Source organism: Hyperolius riggenbachi, chromosome 8, assembly GCF_040937935.1.
Source record: "Hyperolius riggenbachi isolate aHypRig1 chromosome 8, aHypRig1.pri, whole genome shotgun sequence".
Taxonomy (NCBI): Eukaryota; Metazoa; Chordata; class Amphibia; order Anura; family Hyperoliidae; genus Hyperolius; species Hyperolius riggenbachi.
This window is the reverse complement of record NC_090653.1, coordinates 39,647,727-39,666,248: the sequence shown is the minus strand read 5'-3', so window position 1 is coordinate 39,666,248 and position 18,522 is coordinate 39,647,727. Positions and strand designations below refer to the sequence as shown.

Sequence of the window (18,522 nt, the reverse complement as noted above, 5' to 3'; positions counted from 1 at the left end):
TGGGGACTCAAAGCACTGTGACCCTGCATTATGCAGTCTCAAAGGCTAGGGAAAAAAGGTGAGATTTAGCCTTTTTTTTTAAAGCTGTCCAGAGAAGGAGCCTCTCGTACTGATTGTGTAAGTGAGTTCCATAGAGTAGGGGCTGCATAGGTAAAGGCACGAGCACCTAATGTTAAGTGTATCCTGGGAATAACCAGCTTCATCTTGTTGGCAGAGCGGAGGGTGCGTGGAGGGGCATAAAGTTCCAATAGATCCGCTATGTATTTGGGTCCCATGTGGTGTAGAGCCTTGAATGTCAGCAGGCAGATCTTAAAATTGATTCTCCATTTTACTGGCAACCAGTGAAGAGTTTGCAGTACTGGAGATGTGTGAGCTGTGGGAGGCATTGCAGTACTGGGGTGATGTGTGAGCTGTGGGAGGCATTGCAGTACTGGGGTGCTGTTTGAGCTGCGGGGGGCATTGCAGTACTGGGGTGCTGTGTGAGCTGCGGGGGGCATTGCAGTACTGGGGTGATGTGTGAGCTGCGGGGGGCATTGCAGTACTGGGGTGCTGTGTGAGCTGCGGGGGGCATTGCAGTACTGGGGTGATGTGTGAGCTGCGGGGGGCATTGCAGTACTGGGGTGCTGTGTGAGCTGCGGGGGGCATTGCAGTACTGGGGTGCTGTGTGAGCTGCGGGGGGCATTGCAGTACTGGGGTGATGTGTGAGCTGCGGGGGGCATTGGCTAGGAGTCTGGCTGCAGCATTCTGTACTAGCTGTAAGGGGCGTAGAACCTTATCTGTAGATCTGATGAACAGGGCGTTGCAGTAGAGGCGGGAGGATACAAATGCATGAACCAGGGCAGATAAGTCTTCAGCTGGGATAAGGTGTTTGATTTTCGCTATATATCTGAGGTTCCGTTTCCACTATCGCGGTTTCCGCCGCGATTCCGCAGAGTTTCCCCGCACATGAATCGCACAGGGAAACTCTGCAATAGGGTATATCGGCGCCGCGGCCGAATCGCTTGCGGGAGCGATTCGGCCGGAACCCCCCGCAGAATTTGCGACGGAGGCTGCGAATCCCATAGCCGTGCATGGCACGGCTCATGGGATTCGCCTGCGATCCCGCCCACCCGCTCAGGGCTAGTGGAAACGAGCCCTTAGATGGAAGAAGGAAGACTTGAGGACAGCTGATACCTGCTGTCTGAGTTTTAGATTTCCATCCAGGATCACCCCAAGGTTTCGCACAGAGTCTTTATACTGTACAGTATCTCCCCCAATTGCTAGTTTGAGGTGGTGAGGGTTTTGTACTTTATCCATCATGTGTGGACCACCTACCACCAACACCTCTGTTTTGTCAGAGTTCAGCCTCAGCCAGCTGGTGTTCATCCAATTTTGTAAATCCACTAGACACGCATTTAGGCCTGGAACCCACTGAAAACCGCAAACGCAAAACGCAACCGCTAGCGTTTTGTCTGAGCGGTTTGCAAGCGGATTCATGCGCGTTTTTGGTCGTGTTTTGCAACATTGTATTTTTTCCCCCAGCGGGTGCCTAACGTTTTGCGTTTTGCGTTTTTATCCTGATTGGTCCTGTGAATTATTTTTCATTTTGTTACAGTGTGCTGAACCGCAAAACGCTAGCAAAACCGCTCAGTTTAGGTTTTGCTGAGCGTTTCCGCTAGCGGTTCAATACTTTACATTGAAGCGCTAACGCTCCCAAAATGCTGCATGTCCTGCGTTTGCGTTTCTGAGAAACGCAAACGCTCCTGTGGAAGTTGCCCCATCCATTAACATTAGCCCAGCGTTTTGGCAAACTGCTAGCATATCGCAGTGCTGCCAAAACGCTGCCAAAAGCGCTCCTGTGCTTTCCAGCCCTTATGGATGCTGATGGGTCTTGGGTGCCAGGCTTGAAGGACAGATACAGTTGTGTGTCATCTGCATAACAATGGTATCCTAGGCCATAGTTCTGGATTATTTTGCCCAGTGGGAGCATGTAGACTGAAAAGAGTAATGGTGATAGTACAGAACCCTGTGGAACTCCATAGGGAAGTGGCACTGGATTAGAGTAGTGTGTGCCCAGACATACTTGCTGTGTCCTGCCAGATAGGAAGGTCTGAAACCAGCTAAGAACAGTACCCCTTAGGCTGCATTTCCACTTGTGCGGTGCGAATCGCCGCGGTAAAAATTTGCATGCGGATGCGAATTTCGTATGCGGGTCTATGCGAATTTTCGTGCGAATTCGCATGAAAATTCGCATGGATGACGATGTATGCGAATTTAACCATGGCAGTGCTGGTGTGCTTTTCCATTGTTTCTATGCGAATTTTCATGCGAATTCGACAAGTGGAAACAGTCCCATTCACTTGTATTGCTATGCGAATTTGCATGCGAAAAACGTATGCGAATTCGCGATAGTGGAAATGGGCCCTTAGGCCACAGTAATTATGAGAGCCATACCTACACAGTCTATTCTATGGAGCTGAACTCCCCATCAGACAGAAATCTTTGCAAGATGCTGCACACAAACATGCTGTAGACTTTCAAAAGATCTGTTCCTGCAAAAGATCTGTTCCTGCAAAAGATCCGTTTCTGGAAATTGCATTTATAGTCTATGATATCTGCAGATCATTATACACACCTTGTTTAACTGACATTCATCTGCAGATCAGATCCACCAGGATGGATTTTCAGATCTGCAGATGATTGTCTGATCTGCAGATGAATGTCAGTTAAACAATCGGATCACGATTGGATCAGAAATAATCTATTTGACCTATCTATTTGACAGGAAATTGCATGGTGTGTACCAGGCATTTGGGTTGTGAGGAATGGATTCACTGCAAGATCAAATTTGACAGTTTTGCTCTCTATTCCCACTAGTCATACACAGGTCATTAATGCCCCAATATGTCTAGCCGACTGATCATTATTCTATTAGAATTCAATTGGATAGTGATCGACCTCTATCACAGCAAGTTTAATTCTGATAGGCTTCAGCAGAACTCCATCAAGCTTCAATCAAACTGCCAGCGCTGTACTGCTTGATGCAGGGCAAAGTTATGGACCATCAATCCCACACTGCTCCTGTCCTGTCCCATCCCACAGAGATTGATAAATAGCACAATATCCCTTGAAAGCCAATCGATTGGATATATATGAGCAATAGATTACTGGAAGATTCAATCAGTGTTCAAAATCTATGTGTGAATAGCCAGCTGTAGGGTAGGTGCACACATAACAGAACATGAAAGGCTGCGTTATATGTCATGTGCATATTTTATTTTGTGTGCGTTTTTGGTTCATTTGCGTTATCGTTTTTTCTACCACAGATGCGTTTTTCAAGCATTTTGCATGCAGTTGAATGGGTTTGCAGTTCGCATGTACAAAATGCATATGCATTTGTATGCGTTTTCAATGCATTTTTACATTGAGTTTTATGCAAATCACTAGGAAGACAACAGGAAGTGGAAATACATCACAAAATCATTTAAAAAACCCAAAACAAAACGCATATAAAAACGCATGGAAAACACATGAAAAAGGCATACCATTGCATTCCCATTGACTTTTATCATGTGCGTTTTTGATGCGTTTTTGAATATTATGCAACAAAACCAGCATTTTTAAAAATGCATATGCGTTTTGTATATGAATTTTTTTATGCGGCCCATTTTTCTGCAACGCTTGCATTTCTGCTAAGTGTGCACCTAGCCTTAGATATTTTTGCCCAATTACAGTGATTAAAATTAAGGCCAAGTTCAGCAATGACAGGAGCCAACTGTGAACATCACAAACAAAACTCAGAGGCAGGGAATACACTTTTCTTTCAGTTTTCTGCTTGCATTTTTCTGCGTACTTTTTCTGCACACCAAGGGCCTGATTCACAAAGCGGTGATAACTCAGTTATCACGCCTAAAAGACTTTAGGCGTGATAACCTTTGCACGGCTGAGTTAGCACCGCTTTGTGCTCTTTATCGCGCGCAAAGTTTTGCGCGCGCAATCACGCAACTCCGCGCGCAGCGCCCATAGGGTTTAATGGGCGCATCGCGCGAGTTTCTTCTTATCATGCCTAAACTGAGTTTAGGCGTGATAAAGGGCTTTTCACTGGCGTGCAAACACTTTGCACCGCTTTGTGAATCAGGCCCCAAGTGTTTCTATACAGGAAAACACATGCGTTTTTTCACAGCAGCTGATGTAATTGTTAACTACTTAAAGACCACCCCACGCCAATTGGCATCAGGTCCTGGAGCGCTGTTTTGCCAGCGATCACATCCGCGCGCATCGCCCGGCATGCTTTGCGGCCCCCCTCCGTCATCAGCCCGCCGGCCAATTAGCAGTGCCGACGGGCTGCAATCTTTCAAACTGACCTATCCAACTGTATAATACACGTTGTAATGTAAACAATGTGTATTATACTGGCTGCCTCCTCCTCTGGTGGCCACAGCGTTCCCGGACGACCACCAGAGAGGACGGCAGCCCTGTACTGTAAGCCTGCACACTGATCGTGCTCCTGCTCCCCCCTGATCGCCGATGATCACCCCTCACTACCCCCCTCATTGCCCTGACAGGCGTCTGACTGAGGTCTAATTGACATCTGGTCGCCTGCAATTAGCTCTGATCGAGGTCTGAGTGAGATCTGAGTGACATGTGAGTGACATCTATTGCCTGTGCACTGTTTTTTGGCATCTGATTGATTGCATTGTGATTGGCCTTTGATCATCTCTGAGTTCCCTGTGATTTTAATTGCTGTTTACATTGGTTGGCATCTATCAGCTACACTGTGATTGACATCCGATTGCCTGTTTTCACTCTGACTGGTATCTCATCGGCCTCTTGATTGGCTCTGATTGACCTCTGTCTGTTTGTAATTGCATTCGATTGCATTTGATTGCTTCTGATTGCATTTGATTGTTTTCAATTGCTATCTGATTGCCTTAGATTGTATCTGATCACCCCCCCCCCCCTCGTCACTATCTTAGTGATCTAAAAACAGGCCAGTGAGTTAGCTAGGCCCCTTTGTTAGGTAGTTAGCGCCCAGTCCACTACACCGCAGTCACTAATTAGTCGCTGATTAGCATCATCACTGTCGCTAATCAGCATTGTCACTATATTGTATCTGTAAGTGATCAGTACTGATCGCAGTCAGATCTATATAAGTATGTTAGGGTCACCTTAGAGTAGGCTCCGCTAAAAACGCAATGTTTGCCTGATCAGGCCTGATCGTTCGGCCGCACTTGCGTTCAGCCCGCCCCACCGCAGTGACAGAAATTGTTTTTTTCTGATCACTGCAAAAAACACAACACAATAGCTGCGGTGCTTTAAAGATCAGTTTTGATTTTTTTTAATCAAAACTGAGCGGCCGCAGCTTTTTAGTTCACAAGCACTCCGTTTTGCTAGGTAGGTGCTCTCTTTCCTGGGTAGTCTCAGAGGAATACCCCCTAAATTTAGCATCCCAAAATGGCAAGAAAGGGGTATTCTGCTGCAGAGGCCTACATGATTCTGGCCGAGTCGGGTGAGAGTGATTGGGACTTCTCATCCGACGAATCATCTGGCTCAGAATACGAACCTGTAGATAGCAGTTGCTCTCTGACCGATAGCGATGATGACGAGGTTGGGGTCCCTGCTAGCGCCAGGCGTACCCGACCCCATGTCAGTGGACCGCAGGTGGCACAGGATCAACCTCAAGGGCAGCAGAGTGGTGCTAGCGCTGATCCAGGTTTTCATGGTGAGGCATGCACCAGCAGTGCAGCACATCCTGGACTTGGAACCAGTACTACTGTAGACCCTGGTGAAGTGGTGAGCACCAGCATGGCAGTTGAAACTGGTTCTGTGGCACGTGCAGTAAGACCCCGGTCGCAGCCACCAGGAACATGGGCCGTAGAACCCCTACACTCCCAGAGGTGCTGGCAAATCCCGATTGGCAACCACCTTGTTCCGCCGCACCCATATTGCCCCCTTTCACTGCCCAGTCTGGAGTCCAGGTGGAGACAGATGATCTAGGAAAGGCCCTAGACGCTTTTCATCTGATCTTCACCGAGGATCTCTACGACTTAGTCGTGGTGGAGACCAACCGTAAGTCCACACAATTTATCACCGCCATTCTGAGCAGCTTCCATGCCCAGCTGTTTTGGTGGAAACCAGTCACAGTTACCGAATTTAAAATCTTTTTGGGCCTTCTCCTCAACATGGGTCTCACTAAAAAAAATGTATTGCGGTCCTATTGGTCTACGCACCCAATACATCACATGCCCATGTACTCTGCTGCCATGTCCAGGGCACGTTTTGAGGACATCCTGCGCTTCCTGCACTTCAATGACAATACAACCTGTCATAAAAGTGACCACCCTGACTATGACCGGCTCCACAAAATTCGGCCCCTCATAGACCACCTGTCATCCAAATTTGCAGATACTTACACCCTTGAACAGAACATCTGCATAGACGAGTCCCTTGTACATTTTACCGGGGCGTATTAAGCTGTACATCCCAAGCAAGCACGCCCGGTATGGGGTCAAGCTGTATAAGCTCTGTGACAGGGCCACAGGCTATACATATCATTTTAGGGTCTATGAGGGAAAATACTCAAAATTGGAGCTGGTCGGATGCCCTGACTACCTGGGGAGCAGTGGCAAGATTGTTTGGGACTTGTGGTCACCCTTGTTGCAGAAGGGGTACCATCTTTACGTGGACAATTACTACACAAGCCTGGCCCTCTATCAGCATTTACATATAGTCGGAATTCGCTGCTGTGGCGCCGTGCGGCCTAGTCGCTCACTAGTACCCGACTTGCACGGGGGGAGAGGGCTGCCTTGTGTAATGAAAACCTGCTCGCAGTGAAATGAAAGGACAAGAGGGACGTTTACCTTCAGTCCACCATTCATGCAGACACGACAGTCCAAATTCAACGAGCAACTGAGGTTGTTGAAAAACGCTTCGCCTTCCACGAATATAACCTTAACATGGGAGGGGTGGACTTCAATGACCAGATGTTGGCTCCCTATTTGGTTTCCCGCAGAACCAGACGCTGGTATAAGAAAGTGTTTATTTGATTCAGTTGGAAATGTACAACAGTTTTGTACTCTACAGTATGGCTGTGAGAACTAAAGGATCCTTCTTAAATTTCAGGAAGAAATCGTTTCGGAACTCCTGTATCCAGAAGGAGCCGTAGCCCAACCCCAAACTGTAGTTAGCCGGCTACATGAAAGACACTACCCGTATGTCTTTCCAGGTACCCCATCTCACCGTTCCCCAAGAAAACGTTGTCGTGTCTGCAGCAGGGCTGGAATAAGGCGTGACACCAGTAGTCAAGAAGACACAGTTCATAGATTTTTTTTTTTTCACAAGTTAGTGGAAAATGACACTTTCTGAGAAAGAGGGGGGGGGGGGGGGGGGGGTTGGTTGATGCATAATAAGCAGGGCCGGCCCGCCCATGAGGCGGGGTGAAACGTTTGCCTCAGGCGGCACTTCTGGGCGGGCGGCACCCGCCCGTCCGTGGGTGGGGAGGGCCGCCCGAACTGGAGGGGATAGCGGGCAGGAAGGGGGTATTGGGCCTAGCGGCGGGGAGGGGGGTCGGACCCCCCCCCCCTCCCTCGCCTGGGTCCCCCGTCCTCCGCTCCCCTCCAGCTTGTGAGGTCGCTGGCTGGCTGCAGCTATAAGAGGCAACGGGCGGGGATCACTCACCTTCCTTGTTCCAGCGTGCGCTCCAGCAGGAAGTGACGTCAGTGGAGCGCAGGCTGGAACGAGGAAGGTGAGTGATCCCCGCCCGTTGCCTCTTATAGCTGCAGCCAGCCAGCGACCTAACAAGCTGGAGGGGAGCGGAGGACGGGGGACCCAGGCGAGGGAGGGGGGGGTCCGACCCCCCTCCCCGCCGCTAGGCCCAATACCCCCTTCCTGCCTGCTATCCCCTCCAGCTCGGGCGGCCCCCGCACACCCACGGCTGGGGGGGGGGGGGGCGGCGGCGGCTTCTTTAAAATTTGCCTCAGGCGGCAAATGGTCTAGGGCCGGGCCTGATAATAAGCCTAGTCTAAGCCTTAGTGGGAGGGCAGGGTTGGCTGTTAACCAATATACAGCAATACATTGCTTAGAAAGTGTTCCTGATGCTGAAACCAGGATATGTAACATAAATGTATTTGATGAAGGGCTGCCAGCATTTGTCCACGGGTTTATTGCTAGGGATGGATCCACAGTGTCATGGTTTAGAATTAGATGAATGAGAATGAACATCTCACAATGTTTACTGTTGTGCGCCATTGTTTAGTGAAGTGCTGTGGTCGATCCTGTATTCCTGGATGAAACATGACGCTTCTGGAGTTGGCTGCGTTTGCGGTTTCTTTGTACTTCCCTAGGGCTCTAAAGTCATACCAAATGATGCCAAATGCTCTTCTGGCAGTAGCCAACATTACTTCTGGCTACCTATACTCTGGTCTACCTATGCTGAGGGGCGACTTATTCTGGGGGGGGGATGACTTTTGGCTACCTATACTGAGGAGACTACTTCTGTCTACCTGTACTGGGGGATGCTATCTGATAGGTGAAGCTCCTTTGGCCAACTATGGGGGGGTTATTCCTGGCTACCTATACTGAGTGGGATACCTGGGACTAACTGGTACTGGGGTGTATCTCTGACTACGGGTGCAGAAGGGCTACTTAATCTCTCCACGACCACTCCATGCCAAATGGCATGGACGCGGTGGCAGCCCCAGGAACGCCTAACGCTGACCGGCGTAAGGTCCTGTGGACGTGTTTTGCAGGAGATCGCGTGCGCTAATGCGTGCGAATCTCCGCTTAAATGATGGAGCTCCACTCCGCCATCAGTCTCCCAGCGGCAATCGACACTCGGAGACTTTTAGATGGCGAAACCGCTGTCTTTTATCACTGTACAGTGCTGCATTCCCCTGACACCCACAGGAGTGATTGGCTGTCATAGGCTGATGCTTATGACAGCCGATCACAGCGATTGGCTGGCGGGGGGAGGGAGGGCTGGGACACAATAAAATAAATAAAAAAATAGTTATTTTTATTATAAATAAGATAAATATTTGTAAAAAAAACACTGCACCACCAATCAGAGCCCACCAAGAGAGAGCTCTGTTGGTGGGCAGAAAAGGGGGTGGGGAATCACTTGTGTGCTGAGTTGTGCGGCCCTGCAGCAAGGCCTTAAAGCTGCAGTGGCCCAATTTGTGAAAAATGGCCTGGTCTTTAGGGGGGGGGGGGGGGGTTAAACCCGTGGTTAATAATGGTAGGCACCTCTAGTGTGTATTTGTGTATTCACGTGCGTGCTAGAAAGGTGCCTCATGATTTTTTTATGATGTATGGTCAGCTTTAGGGCCTGAGCCCACTGACGCAGTTGTGTCAGCTTTTCAGTTACACATCAATGTTAGAGATGTTAAAAAAGCAGACAGAAGCGCATACAACTGCGTTAGTGGGCTCCGGCCCTCAGAGTTATGATATGAACATACATGGTTCTGATGAAGGGAAGTTGTAGCTAGTCCTTCACCAAAATATTACAGTCAGGGCAGTAACTAATGAATAACCTACAGAAATCACATATTGCTAATAAGAAAAGAAAGCCACACAGTCAATAGCTAAATCTGTAAATAATAAATATTAAATATCCAGCATAATCATGTACCTGAGTTATGTTTTGTGCATGCACCATGCCAACAAAAAATTATTATGAATGCATACAAAAGAAATTGGCTCTTGGGTGCATGCAAAAAACTGTTGTTTATTAATCCAAAAGTTATAAATAAATGAATCCAAATATAATCACGCCAAATCTACAATACAGTGGCTTGCAAAAATATTCGACCCCCTTGAAGTTTTCCACATTTTGTCACATTACTGCCACAAACATCAATCAATTTTATTGGAATTCCATGTGAAATACCAATACAAAGTGGTGTACACGTGAGAAGTGGAACGAAAATCATACATGACTCCAAACATTTTTTAAAAATAAATAACTGCAAAGTGGGGTGTGCATAATTATTCAGCCCCCTGAGTCAATACTTTGTAGAACCACCTTTTGCTGCAATTACAGCTGCCAGTCTTTTAGGGTATGTCTCTACCAGCTTTGCACATCTAGAGACTGAAATCCTTGCCCATTCTTCTTTGAAAAACAGCTCCAGCTCAGTCAGATTAGATGGATAGCGTTTGTGAACAGCAGTTTACAGATCTTGCCACCGATTCTCAATTGGATTTAGATCTGGACTTTGACTGGGCCATTCTAACACATGGATATGTTTTGCGTTAAACCATTCCATTGTTGCCCTGGCTTTATGTTTAGGGTCGTTGTCCTGCTGGAAGGTGAACCTCTGCCCCTGTCTCAAGTCTTTTGCAGACTTCAAGAGGTTTTCTTCCAAGATTGCCCTGTATTTGGCTCCATCCATCTTCCCATCAACTCTGACCAGCTTCCCTGTCCCTGCTGAAGAGAAGCACCCCCAGAGCATGATGCTGCCACCACCATACTTGACAGTGGGGATGGTGCGTTCAGAGTGATGTGCAGTGTTAGTTTTCCACCACACATAGCTTTTTGCATTTTGGCCAAAAAGTTCCATTTTGGTCTCATCTGACCAGAGCACTTTCTTCCACATGTTTGCTGTGTCCCCCACATGGCTTGTGGCAAACGGGACTTCATTTGCTTTTCTGTTAACAATGGCTTTCTTCTTGCCACTCTTCCATAAAGGCCAACTTTGTGCAGTGCATGACTAATAGTTGTCCTATGGACAGATTCCTCCACCTAAACTGTAGATCTCTGCAGCTCATCCATAGTCACCATGGGCCTCTTGACTGCATTTCTGATCAGTGCTCTCCTTGTTCGGCCTGTGAGTTTAGGTGGACGGCCTTGTCTTAGTAGGTTTACAGTTGTGCCATACTCCTTCCATTACTGAATGGTCGCTTGAACAGTGCTCCGTGGGATGTTCAAGGCTTTGGAAATCTTTTTGTAGCCTAAGCCTGCTTTAAATTTCTCAATAACTTTATCCCTCACCTGTCTGGTGTGTTCTTTGGACTTCATGGTGTTGTTGCTCCCAGTATTCTTGTAGACAACTTCTGAGGCCGTCACAGAGCAGCTGTATTTGTACTGACATTAGATTACACACAGGTGCACTCTAGTCATTAGCACTCATCAGGCAATGTCTACTGGCAACTGACTGCACTCAGACCAAAGGGGGCTGAGTAATTGCGCACACCCCACTTTGCAGTTATTGATTTGTAAAAAATGTTTGGAATAATGTATGATTTTCGTTCTACTTCTCACGTGTACTCCACTTCGTGTTGGTCTTTTACGTGGAATTCCAATAAAATTATTTCATGTTTGTGGCAGTAATGTGACAAAATGTGGAAGACTTCAAGGGGGCCGAATACTTTTGCAAGCCACTGTACATACATATATACTACATAGAAAAATACAAACATCTAAAAGATGAAATCCCCTATTAGCATAACGCACGCTAATGGAGGCTGCAGTCCTCCCCCTGGTAGCAAATTCATGGTATTAACATGCTCTGAGATTGACCCAAAGGCAAAACAGGCATTAATGTAGGCTGATTAGCAAAGCTTCCAGAAGTGGCTATATATGATGATAATGGCAAGTAAGCGAAAGCGTAGCATGAATGCAAGTCCCAAAGGGCAGCTTAAGGGTTAGTATGCAAGCCGATAATCTTCCATACACCCTACAATCCCATTCGCAGAGTGAACATGAAGGAACATATGCACAGATTGCCAGAGTAAAGCCAGGCGTTGTATCATCACCAAGGACCCACTCGCAGTCCAGCTGAGAGCAAATTGTGGCATCCAGCAAAAAAGAGAGAAAGGGAAGCTCTTCAAAGGAGCCAAAGCACAACTGCTAGCAAGTTCCTATGCCCAAAATCATCAAAGTTTGTTGCAATGCCTTTAAGATGTAATCACATATGCCATAAAGTAAAGATAAATTGGGCCATCCATAGTTACCAGTCCCATATATATTGAGGGGAATCCAGGTAAAGTGGTGAAATTGCATAGGGTGATTCAAAAGCGCTCTTTGTCCATGACATGTTTCGCTGACTTCATACTGTCAGCCTCTTCAGATGGAAAGCGCCATTTAAAAGCTCCATGCGAGAGACGCCGTAGCCATCATATGGGTGCATCATATCCCCTACTCCCGCCCCATCCAGGACAAATCCAGCCAACCACCAAGCCCAGCGTCCCTACAAACCACCCAACGCCCAAGCAATAGACAGCATGAGGACGTCATGCATGCCACGGTGGAGCGCAAGGAAATGCGCTCCACACAGCAGCCAAAGTGGGAGCCTCAGATGCGTCCCGCATATCAAATGGTGCTGCCCAGGCAGTGGGAGGGGCCATGATGTGTCCAGTGAGCCTGGGACCGCTGCAATACTTTGCAGTGTATCGCCCGGTGTAATGTCTGATTGCGCTGCCCGGAAGCTTCCTTCCACACTGAGTAGCACGCATGCTCAGTGTGAAGTTAATGATGCTGCTGGAGGTAAAATACTAAATATCTCCGCCTTTTTACATCATACACTCCCCAAATTCTCAGGGTAGGGAGAGGACCCCCCGACCTACCTCTATGCCAAATTGCAGCCCCCGGGACTCACTGGTTCAGGAGATAGATTAGAGAAACCTATCTCAGGAACCAGTGGGGCTCGGGGGCTGTAATTTGGCATAGAGGTAGTTCGGGGGGTCTCCTCCTTACCCTGAAAATTTGGGGAGTGTAAGGGCCCGTTTCCACTATAGCGTTGCGGAATCACCGCAGGCAAATCGCATGCGGGTGCGATTCCGCATGCGTATTTTGCAGCGATTTCGCATGCGATTTCGCATAGGTTAGGTTGATGCGTTTTTAACCATGTCACTGCCTGTGGGAATTAACATGGGTACCTATGCGAAATCGCATGCGAATTCGCGGCAAAAAACGCATGGGGAAAACAAATGCGATTTCCCTATTAAATACATTGCCTGCGATTCGCCTGCATTCCACACGCAGGCGAATTCTGCAGGGTCTACCATGCAGAAAAATCCTGCACAGGAAAACACAAATGAAAACTGACAAGTGGAAACAGTCCCATCCACTTGTATTGCTTATGCAAATCCGCATGCGTTGTCTGCATGCGGATTCGCGCTAGCTAGTGGAAACGGGCCCTAAGAGGTGTGTGAGCGGAGATATTTAGTATTTTACCATCAGCAGCATCATTCAATAGGAAATGTGGCCGCACAGTTTCCTACTGCGCATGCGGGGCAGCGCAAATCCACAGGCAGCGTAATCAGACACAACACCGGCAACTGCCAGACAAGATATGGGGGGGGGGGAGAGAAGAGGTGAGAGAAGGCTCAGGCACAACACTATGAAGACAAAATAACACAATGTATATTGAAATGCAAAAAAAGGGGAAAATAATAAAGAAAAAAAGAAAGAAAAGGAAAAATAATAATATATAACAATACAGTAATTATACCCAGATAATCGTAATGGGCAAGATCACCAAACTTTATGGCATATGTGATTACATCTTAAAGGCATTGCAACAAACTTCGATGATTTTTGGCATAGGAACTTGCTAGCAGTTGTGCTTTGGCTCCTTTGAAGAGCTTCCCTTTCTATCTTTTTTGCTGAATGCCACAATGTGCTCTCAGCTGGACTGCGAGTGGGTCCTTGGTGATGATACAACGCCTGGCTTTACTCTGGCAATCTGTGCATATGTTCCTTCATGTTCAATCTGCGAATGGGATTGTAGGGTATATGGAGGATTATCGGCTTGCATATTAACCCTTAAAGGGGCTCTATGGCAAAAAAATTAAAATTTAAAATCTGTGCAAACAAACATATAAGAAGTATGTTTTTTCCAGAGTAAAATGAGCCATAAATGACTTTTCTCCTATGTTGCTGTCACTTACTGTAAGCAGTAGAAATCTGTCAGAAATGACAGGTTTTGGACTAGTCAATCACTTCATAGGGGATTCTCAGTAAGGCTTTTATTCTTTATAAAGCTTTTCTCTAAAAAGCATTTAACCACTTTACCCCCGCGCGTACGTATTTCTCCGCCCCTTTTTCCATCCTTTAAAAACCAGGGACGGAGAAACACGTACTTTCCGCGTTCCCGACGCTGTCCGCGCTCCCGCTCGTAAACACGCCGCCCGCCGCTAGTAAAACCGCCGCCGCCCGCTCGCCCGGAGATCAATGAACGGGAAAATCCATTCCCGTTCGTTGATCTAAGCCCCACAATGACCCGCTGCTCTCCTATGGGCAGCGCGATCATTGTGAGAAGAAACTCACGTGTCCAGCCTCCTTATTCTTCCTCCAAGCTTCCGGAAGGAGGCTTGGAGGTCGCAATAAAGCAAAAAGTTACTGTGGCCATCTTGTGGCCAAATAGTAAACTACACCCTACACATTTTTCACATACAAATAAATGACTTTTACACACAAAATTAACTCATTACCTCCCACACTCCCCATTTTTTTTTTTTTTTGTAATTAAAAAAAAATTCAAAAATTTACAATTAAAAAAAATACATAATTAGTTACCTTAGGGACTGAACTTTTTAAATATTTAAGTCAAGAGGGTATAACACTGTTACTTTATAAACTATGGGCTTGTAATTAGGGATGGACGCAAAACTGAAAAAAATGCACCTTTATTTCCAAATGAAATATTGGCGCCAAACATTGTGATAGGGACATAATTTAAACGGTTTTATAACCGGGACAAAAGGGCACATAAATTTCATGGGTTTTAATTACAGTAGCATGCATTATTTAAAAACTATAATGGCCGAAAACTGAAAAATAATTTTTTTTCCCCCACATTTTTCCTATTTTCCCATTAAAACACATTTAGAAAAAAATAATTCTTGGCATAATGTCCCACCTAAAGAAAGCCTAATTGGTGGCGGAAAAAACAAGATATAGTTCATTTCATTGCGATAAGTAATGATAAAGTTATAGACGAATGAATGGAAGGAGCGCTGAAAGGTGAAAATTGCTCTGGTGGTCAGGGGGTAAAACCCCTCAGTGGTGAAGTGGTTAAACAACGATTCTGCCCAGCTTCCCTGCTTGCTACACAGTTTTTTGGCAGTTGGACAGAGCAACTGCCATTCACTAAGTGCTTTTGAAAATAAATAAATCTTTAGAATCCCCTATGAAGAGATGGACTAGTCCAAAACCTGTCGCTTCTGTTTCTACTACTTACTGTGAGTGAGAGCAACATAGGAGAAAAGCAATTTATAGCTGTTTTTACTCTTGAAAAAACGTACTTCTAATTTGTATATGTTTGCACATATTTCAATTTTACAATTTTTCGCCATAGTGCCCCTTTAAGCTGCCCAATGGGACTTGCATTCATGCTATGCTTTCGCTTACTTACAGCACGGTGGCGTAGTGGTTAGCTCTCTCGCCTTGCAGCGCTGGGTCCCTGGTTCGAATCCCAGCCAGGGCACTATCTGCAAAGAGTTTGTATGTTCTCTCCGTGGCTGTGTGGGTTTCCTCCGGGCACTCCGGTTTCCTCCCACATTCCAAAAACATATGGATAAGTTAATTGGCTGCCGCTAAAATTGGCCCTAGACTACAATGTATACACTACATTATATATACATATGGCAATGGTAGGGATTAGATTGTGAGCTCCTTTGAGGGACAGTTAGTGACAAAATATATATATACACTGTACAGCGCTGCGTAATATGTCGGCGCTATATAAATACTAAATAATAATAATAATATATCCACTGCTGGTAGCTTTGCTAATCTGGCTACATTATTGCCTGTTTTGCCTTTGGGTCCATCTCAGAGCATTTAATACCAGGAATTTGCTACCGCAGCCTCCATTAGCATGTGTTAGGCTAATAGGGGATTTCATCTTTTAGATGTCTGTATTTTTCTATGTGGTATATATGTATGTATTGTAGATTTGGTGTGATTATATTTGGATTCATTTATTTTTACCTTTTGGATTAATAGACAACAGTTTTTTGCATGCACCCAAGAGCCAATTTCTTTTGTATGCATTCATACAGAAATCACATAGAATACCTTTCTAGCTATTCTGGTAATATTTGCAACCTCTCCAACAAACGTCTGCCTGGCAACTAGTGACCATCTCATACACATTTTCTTATTGGACAGAGACCAGACAGCAGCCAATCAGTGCAAAGAGCTGCCTCTCCTGGATACAGAATTACTGACTCACTGTGTGAGTTTGTTGCGCTTTCACCTTCCCTTGCTGAAGTTTGGAGGGTGTTTATCTTGTTCTTTCCCCACATATCACAGCCTGGGGGTGAAGATGTTCCCCCTCCTCCTGCTGCTGGTTCTGGGGGTGTCAGGGGTGTATTGTGGTGAGTATGGGGGGGTCACTGACATACAGTATGTAATAACTGAAATGGGAGGGTCGAGTCACAATGCCTCTTTTTTGGTGTTATCATACATGTTTCCCTCAGTATTTTATTCTGTAAGCTGTTTATTGCTATTTTACCGACTGTGGAAACTGCAATAAAATGATGATTGTTTTTAAATTAAGCAAAGATTGTGAGCGTTTTGCAAATGTGCGAAAAAGTGTTTGCTGCACATGACTGTAAACCCTGCCTATGAAGTTTATAAATTATCAACAAGAGTCTTCAACCTACTATCATGAGAAATTGTAAAATGTAAAATGCATATGTATGAAATGTATGGTACATTTGTTCCACTTTCAATTACTTTCTTCCTGCTTTGCTGTCACTTACTGTAGGCAGTAAAAAACAAACAGATCTGGTAGGTCCATCTCCTCTTAGGGCATACATGTCAAACTCTGGCCCATGGGCCAAATTTGGCCCTTAGAGCCATCAGATTTGGCCCTCAGGTTGTTTTTCCACTTTGCATTATGTTTGGCCCACTCTAGTCCAGAAAAACTTTATTGGAGGGGAAGTCCTAGATCACCAGGGAAACCATATGGGGAGGATGAAAGCACATCAGGACACCAGGGAACTGCATAAGAGAGCGAAGGGGGCCACTAGACAACAGGAAACTGTATAGGGGATGGAGGGGGGCTATTAAAGACCAGGGAACTTTATAAGGGAAAGAGGTGGCCACTAGACATTGAGGTCGGCCCGAGACTCAGTCCCAAAGCTCAAGTTCGGCCCACTTTGTATTTGAGTTTGACACCCCTGTCTTAGGGTATTCTCTGTTTTTGTTTTCATTTAAAGGGAACCTAAACTGAAAGGGATTTGGATGTTTCTTTTTAAACAATACCAGCTGCCTGGCAGTCCGGCTGATCTCTTTAGCTGTAGTAGAGGCTGAATCACACACCTGAAACAAGCATGCAGCTAATCCAGTGTGACTTCAGTCAGAGCACCTGATCTGCATGCTTGTTGAGGGGCTGTGGATGAAAGTATTAGAGACACAGGATCAGCAGGAGAGTCAGGCAACTGGTATTATTTTAAAAGAAAAAATCCATATCCTTCTCAGTTTAGGTTCCCTTTAAAAGCACTTAGTTACCCAGTCCAACTGCCAAAATACTGCCTATCCTCGCCCGGTTCAGACGGTCTGCGAGGTTTAATGCTAGGGATGCACCATGCCATGATTGAGATGAATGGGAACATTTATCTCACAGCGTTTACTGTTGTGTGCCATAGATTAGTCTAGCGCCTCAATCAGCTGAGTTTTCCTGAAAGCAACAAGACACTCCTGGAGTCTGCTTTAGTGTACTCTCCTAGGGCTCTAAACATGACGCCAAATGCTTTTCTGGGCAACAGCCCTCAGAAGAGGAAAGCCAGGAAAATGTATTCATTAACTTTCTCATGTTGTAAATAGCACAGATCAGGATGATTATTATGTACAGTACTGCAGTAAGTGATGCAGATTGGCTTTGGGAAGATTTAATAATAACCATTAAAGAATTCATATTTAGGCTTAAAGAGACTCAGAGATGAGACTCACCGCAGTTTTTTTACTTATCTGGGGCTTCCTCCAACCCCATAAGCACAGATGCGTCCCTCGCTGTCTCCCGTTCAGCTGTGGTGAGCCCCGGTAACGGGCTCAGTGACGTCAGTCCGAGTCTACTGCGCATGTGCAGAAGACCCTGACTGGCTTCGACTGTGCCCGTTACCGGGGCTCACCACAGCTGAATGGGAGACAGCGAGGGACGCATCTGTGCTTAGCTGGACGAAGCCCCAGGTAAGTAGAAAACTGCGGTGAGTCTCATCTCTGAGTCTCTATAAAGTCAATGGGAATCATTAAAAAAAAAAACAGCCAGATACTTACCTAAGGAGAGGTAGCGCTCTGGGTCCTCCTCTACATCCTAGGTTCTCAATGTGTGGTACGCGTACCTCAGGGGGTACTTCTGATGATTCCGGGGTTCTCAGGCTTGATATACTTAACCAAGAACAACAAATTTAGAGTTTTAGAAAATTATAAATCTTATTTAACCACTTCAGCCTACAGTGTTGTTTCACCTTATGCATCCGAGCAACTTTCACCTCCCATTCATTCGCCAATAACTTTATCACTACTTATCACACTGAAATTACCTATATCTTGTTTTTTTCTGCCACCATTTAGGCTTTCTTTGGGTGGTACATTTT

At 46.1% G+C, this 18,522-nt stretch overlaps 1 protein-coding gene across 3 annotated transcripts in view; it reads left to right on the top strand.

Moving 5' to 3' along the window:
* Positions 1–18,522, top strand: part of LOC137528741 (class I histocompatibility antigen, Non-RT1.A alpha-1 chain-like) — a 177,204-nt gene that overhangs the window by 11,042 nt on the left and 147,640 nt on the right. Inside the window, exon 1 of one of the 3 annotated variants that reach the window (XM_068250267.1) lies at positions 16,170–16,299. The exons of the other annotated variants lie outside the window; for them this stretch is intronic. Coding sequence (XP_068106368.1) covers positions 16,248–16,299 — 52 coding nt within the window. The 5' untranslated portion in view covers positions 16,170–16,247. Of the gene's footprint in view, positions 1–16,169; positions 16,300–18,522 lie in introns of those variants that run through there. 3 annotated transcript variants of the gene reach the window in all.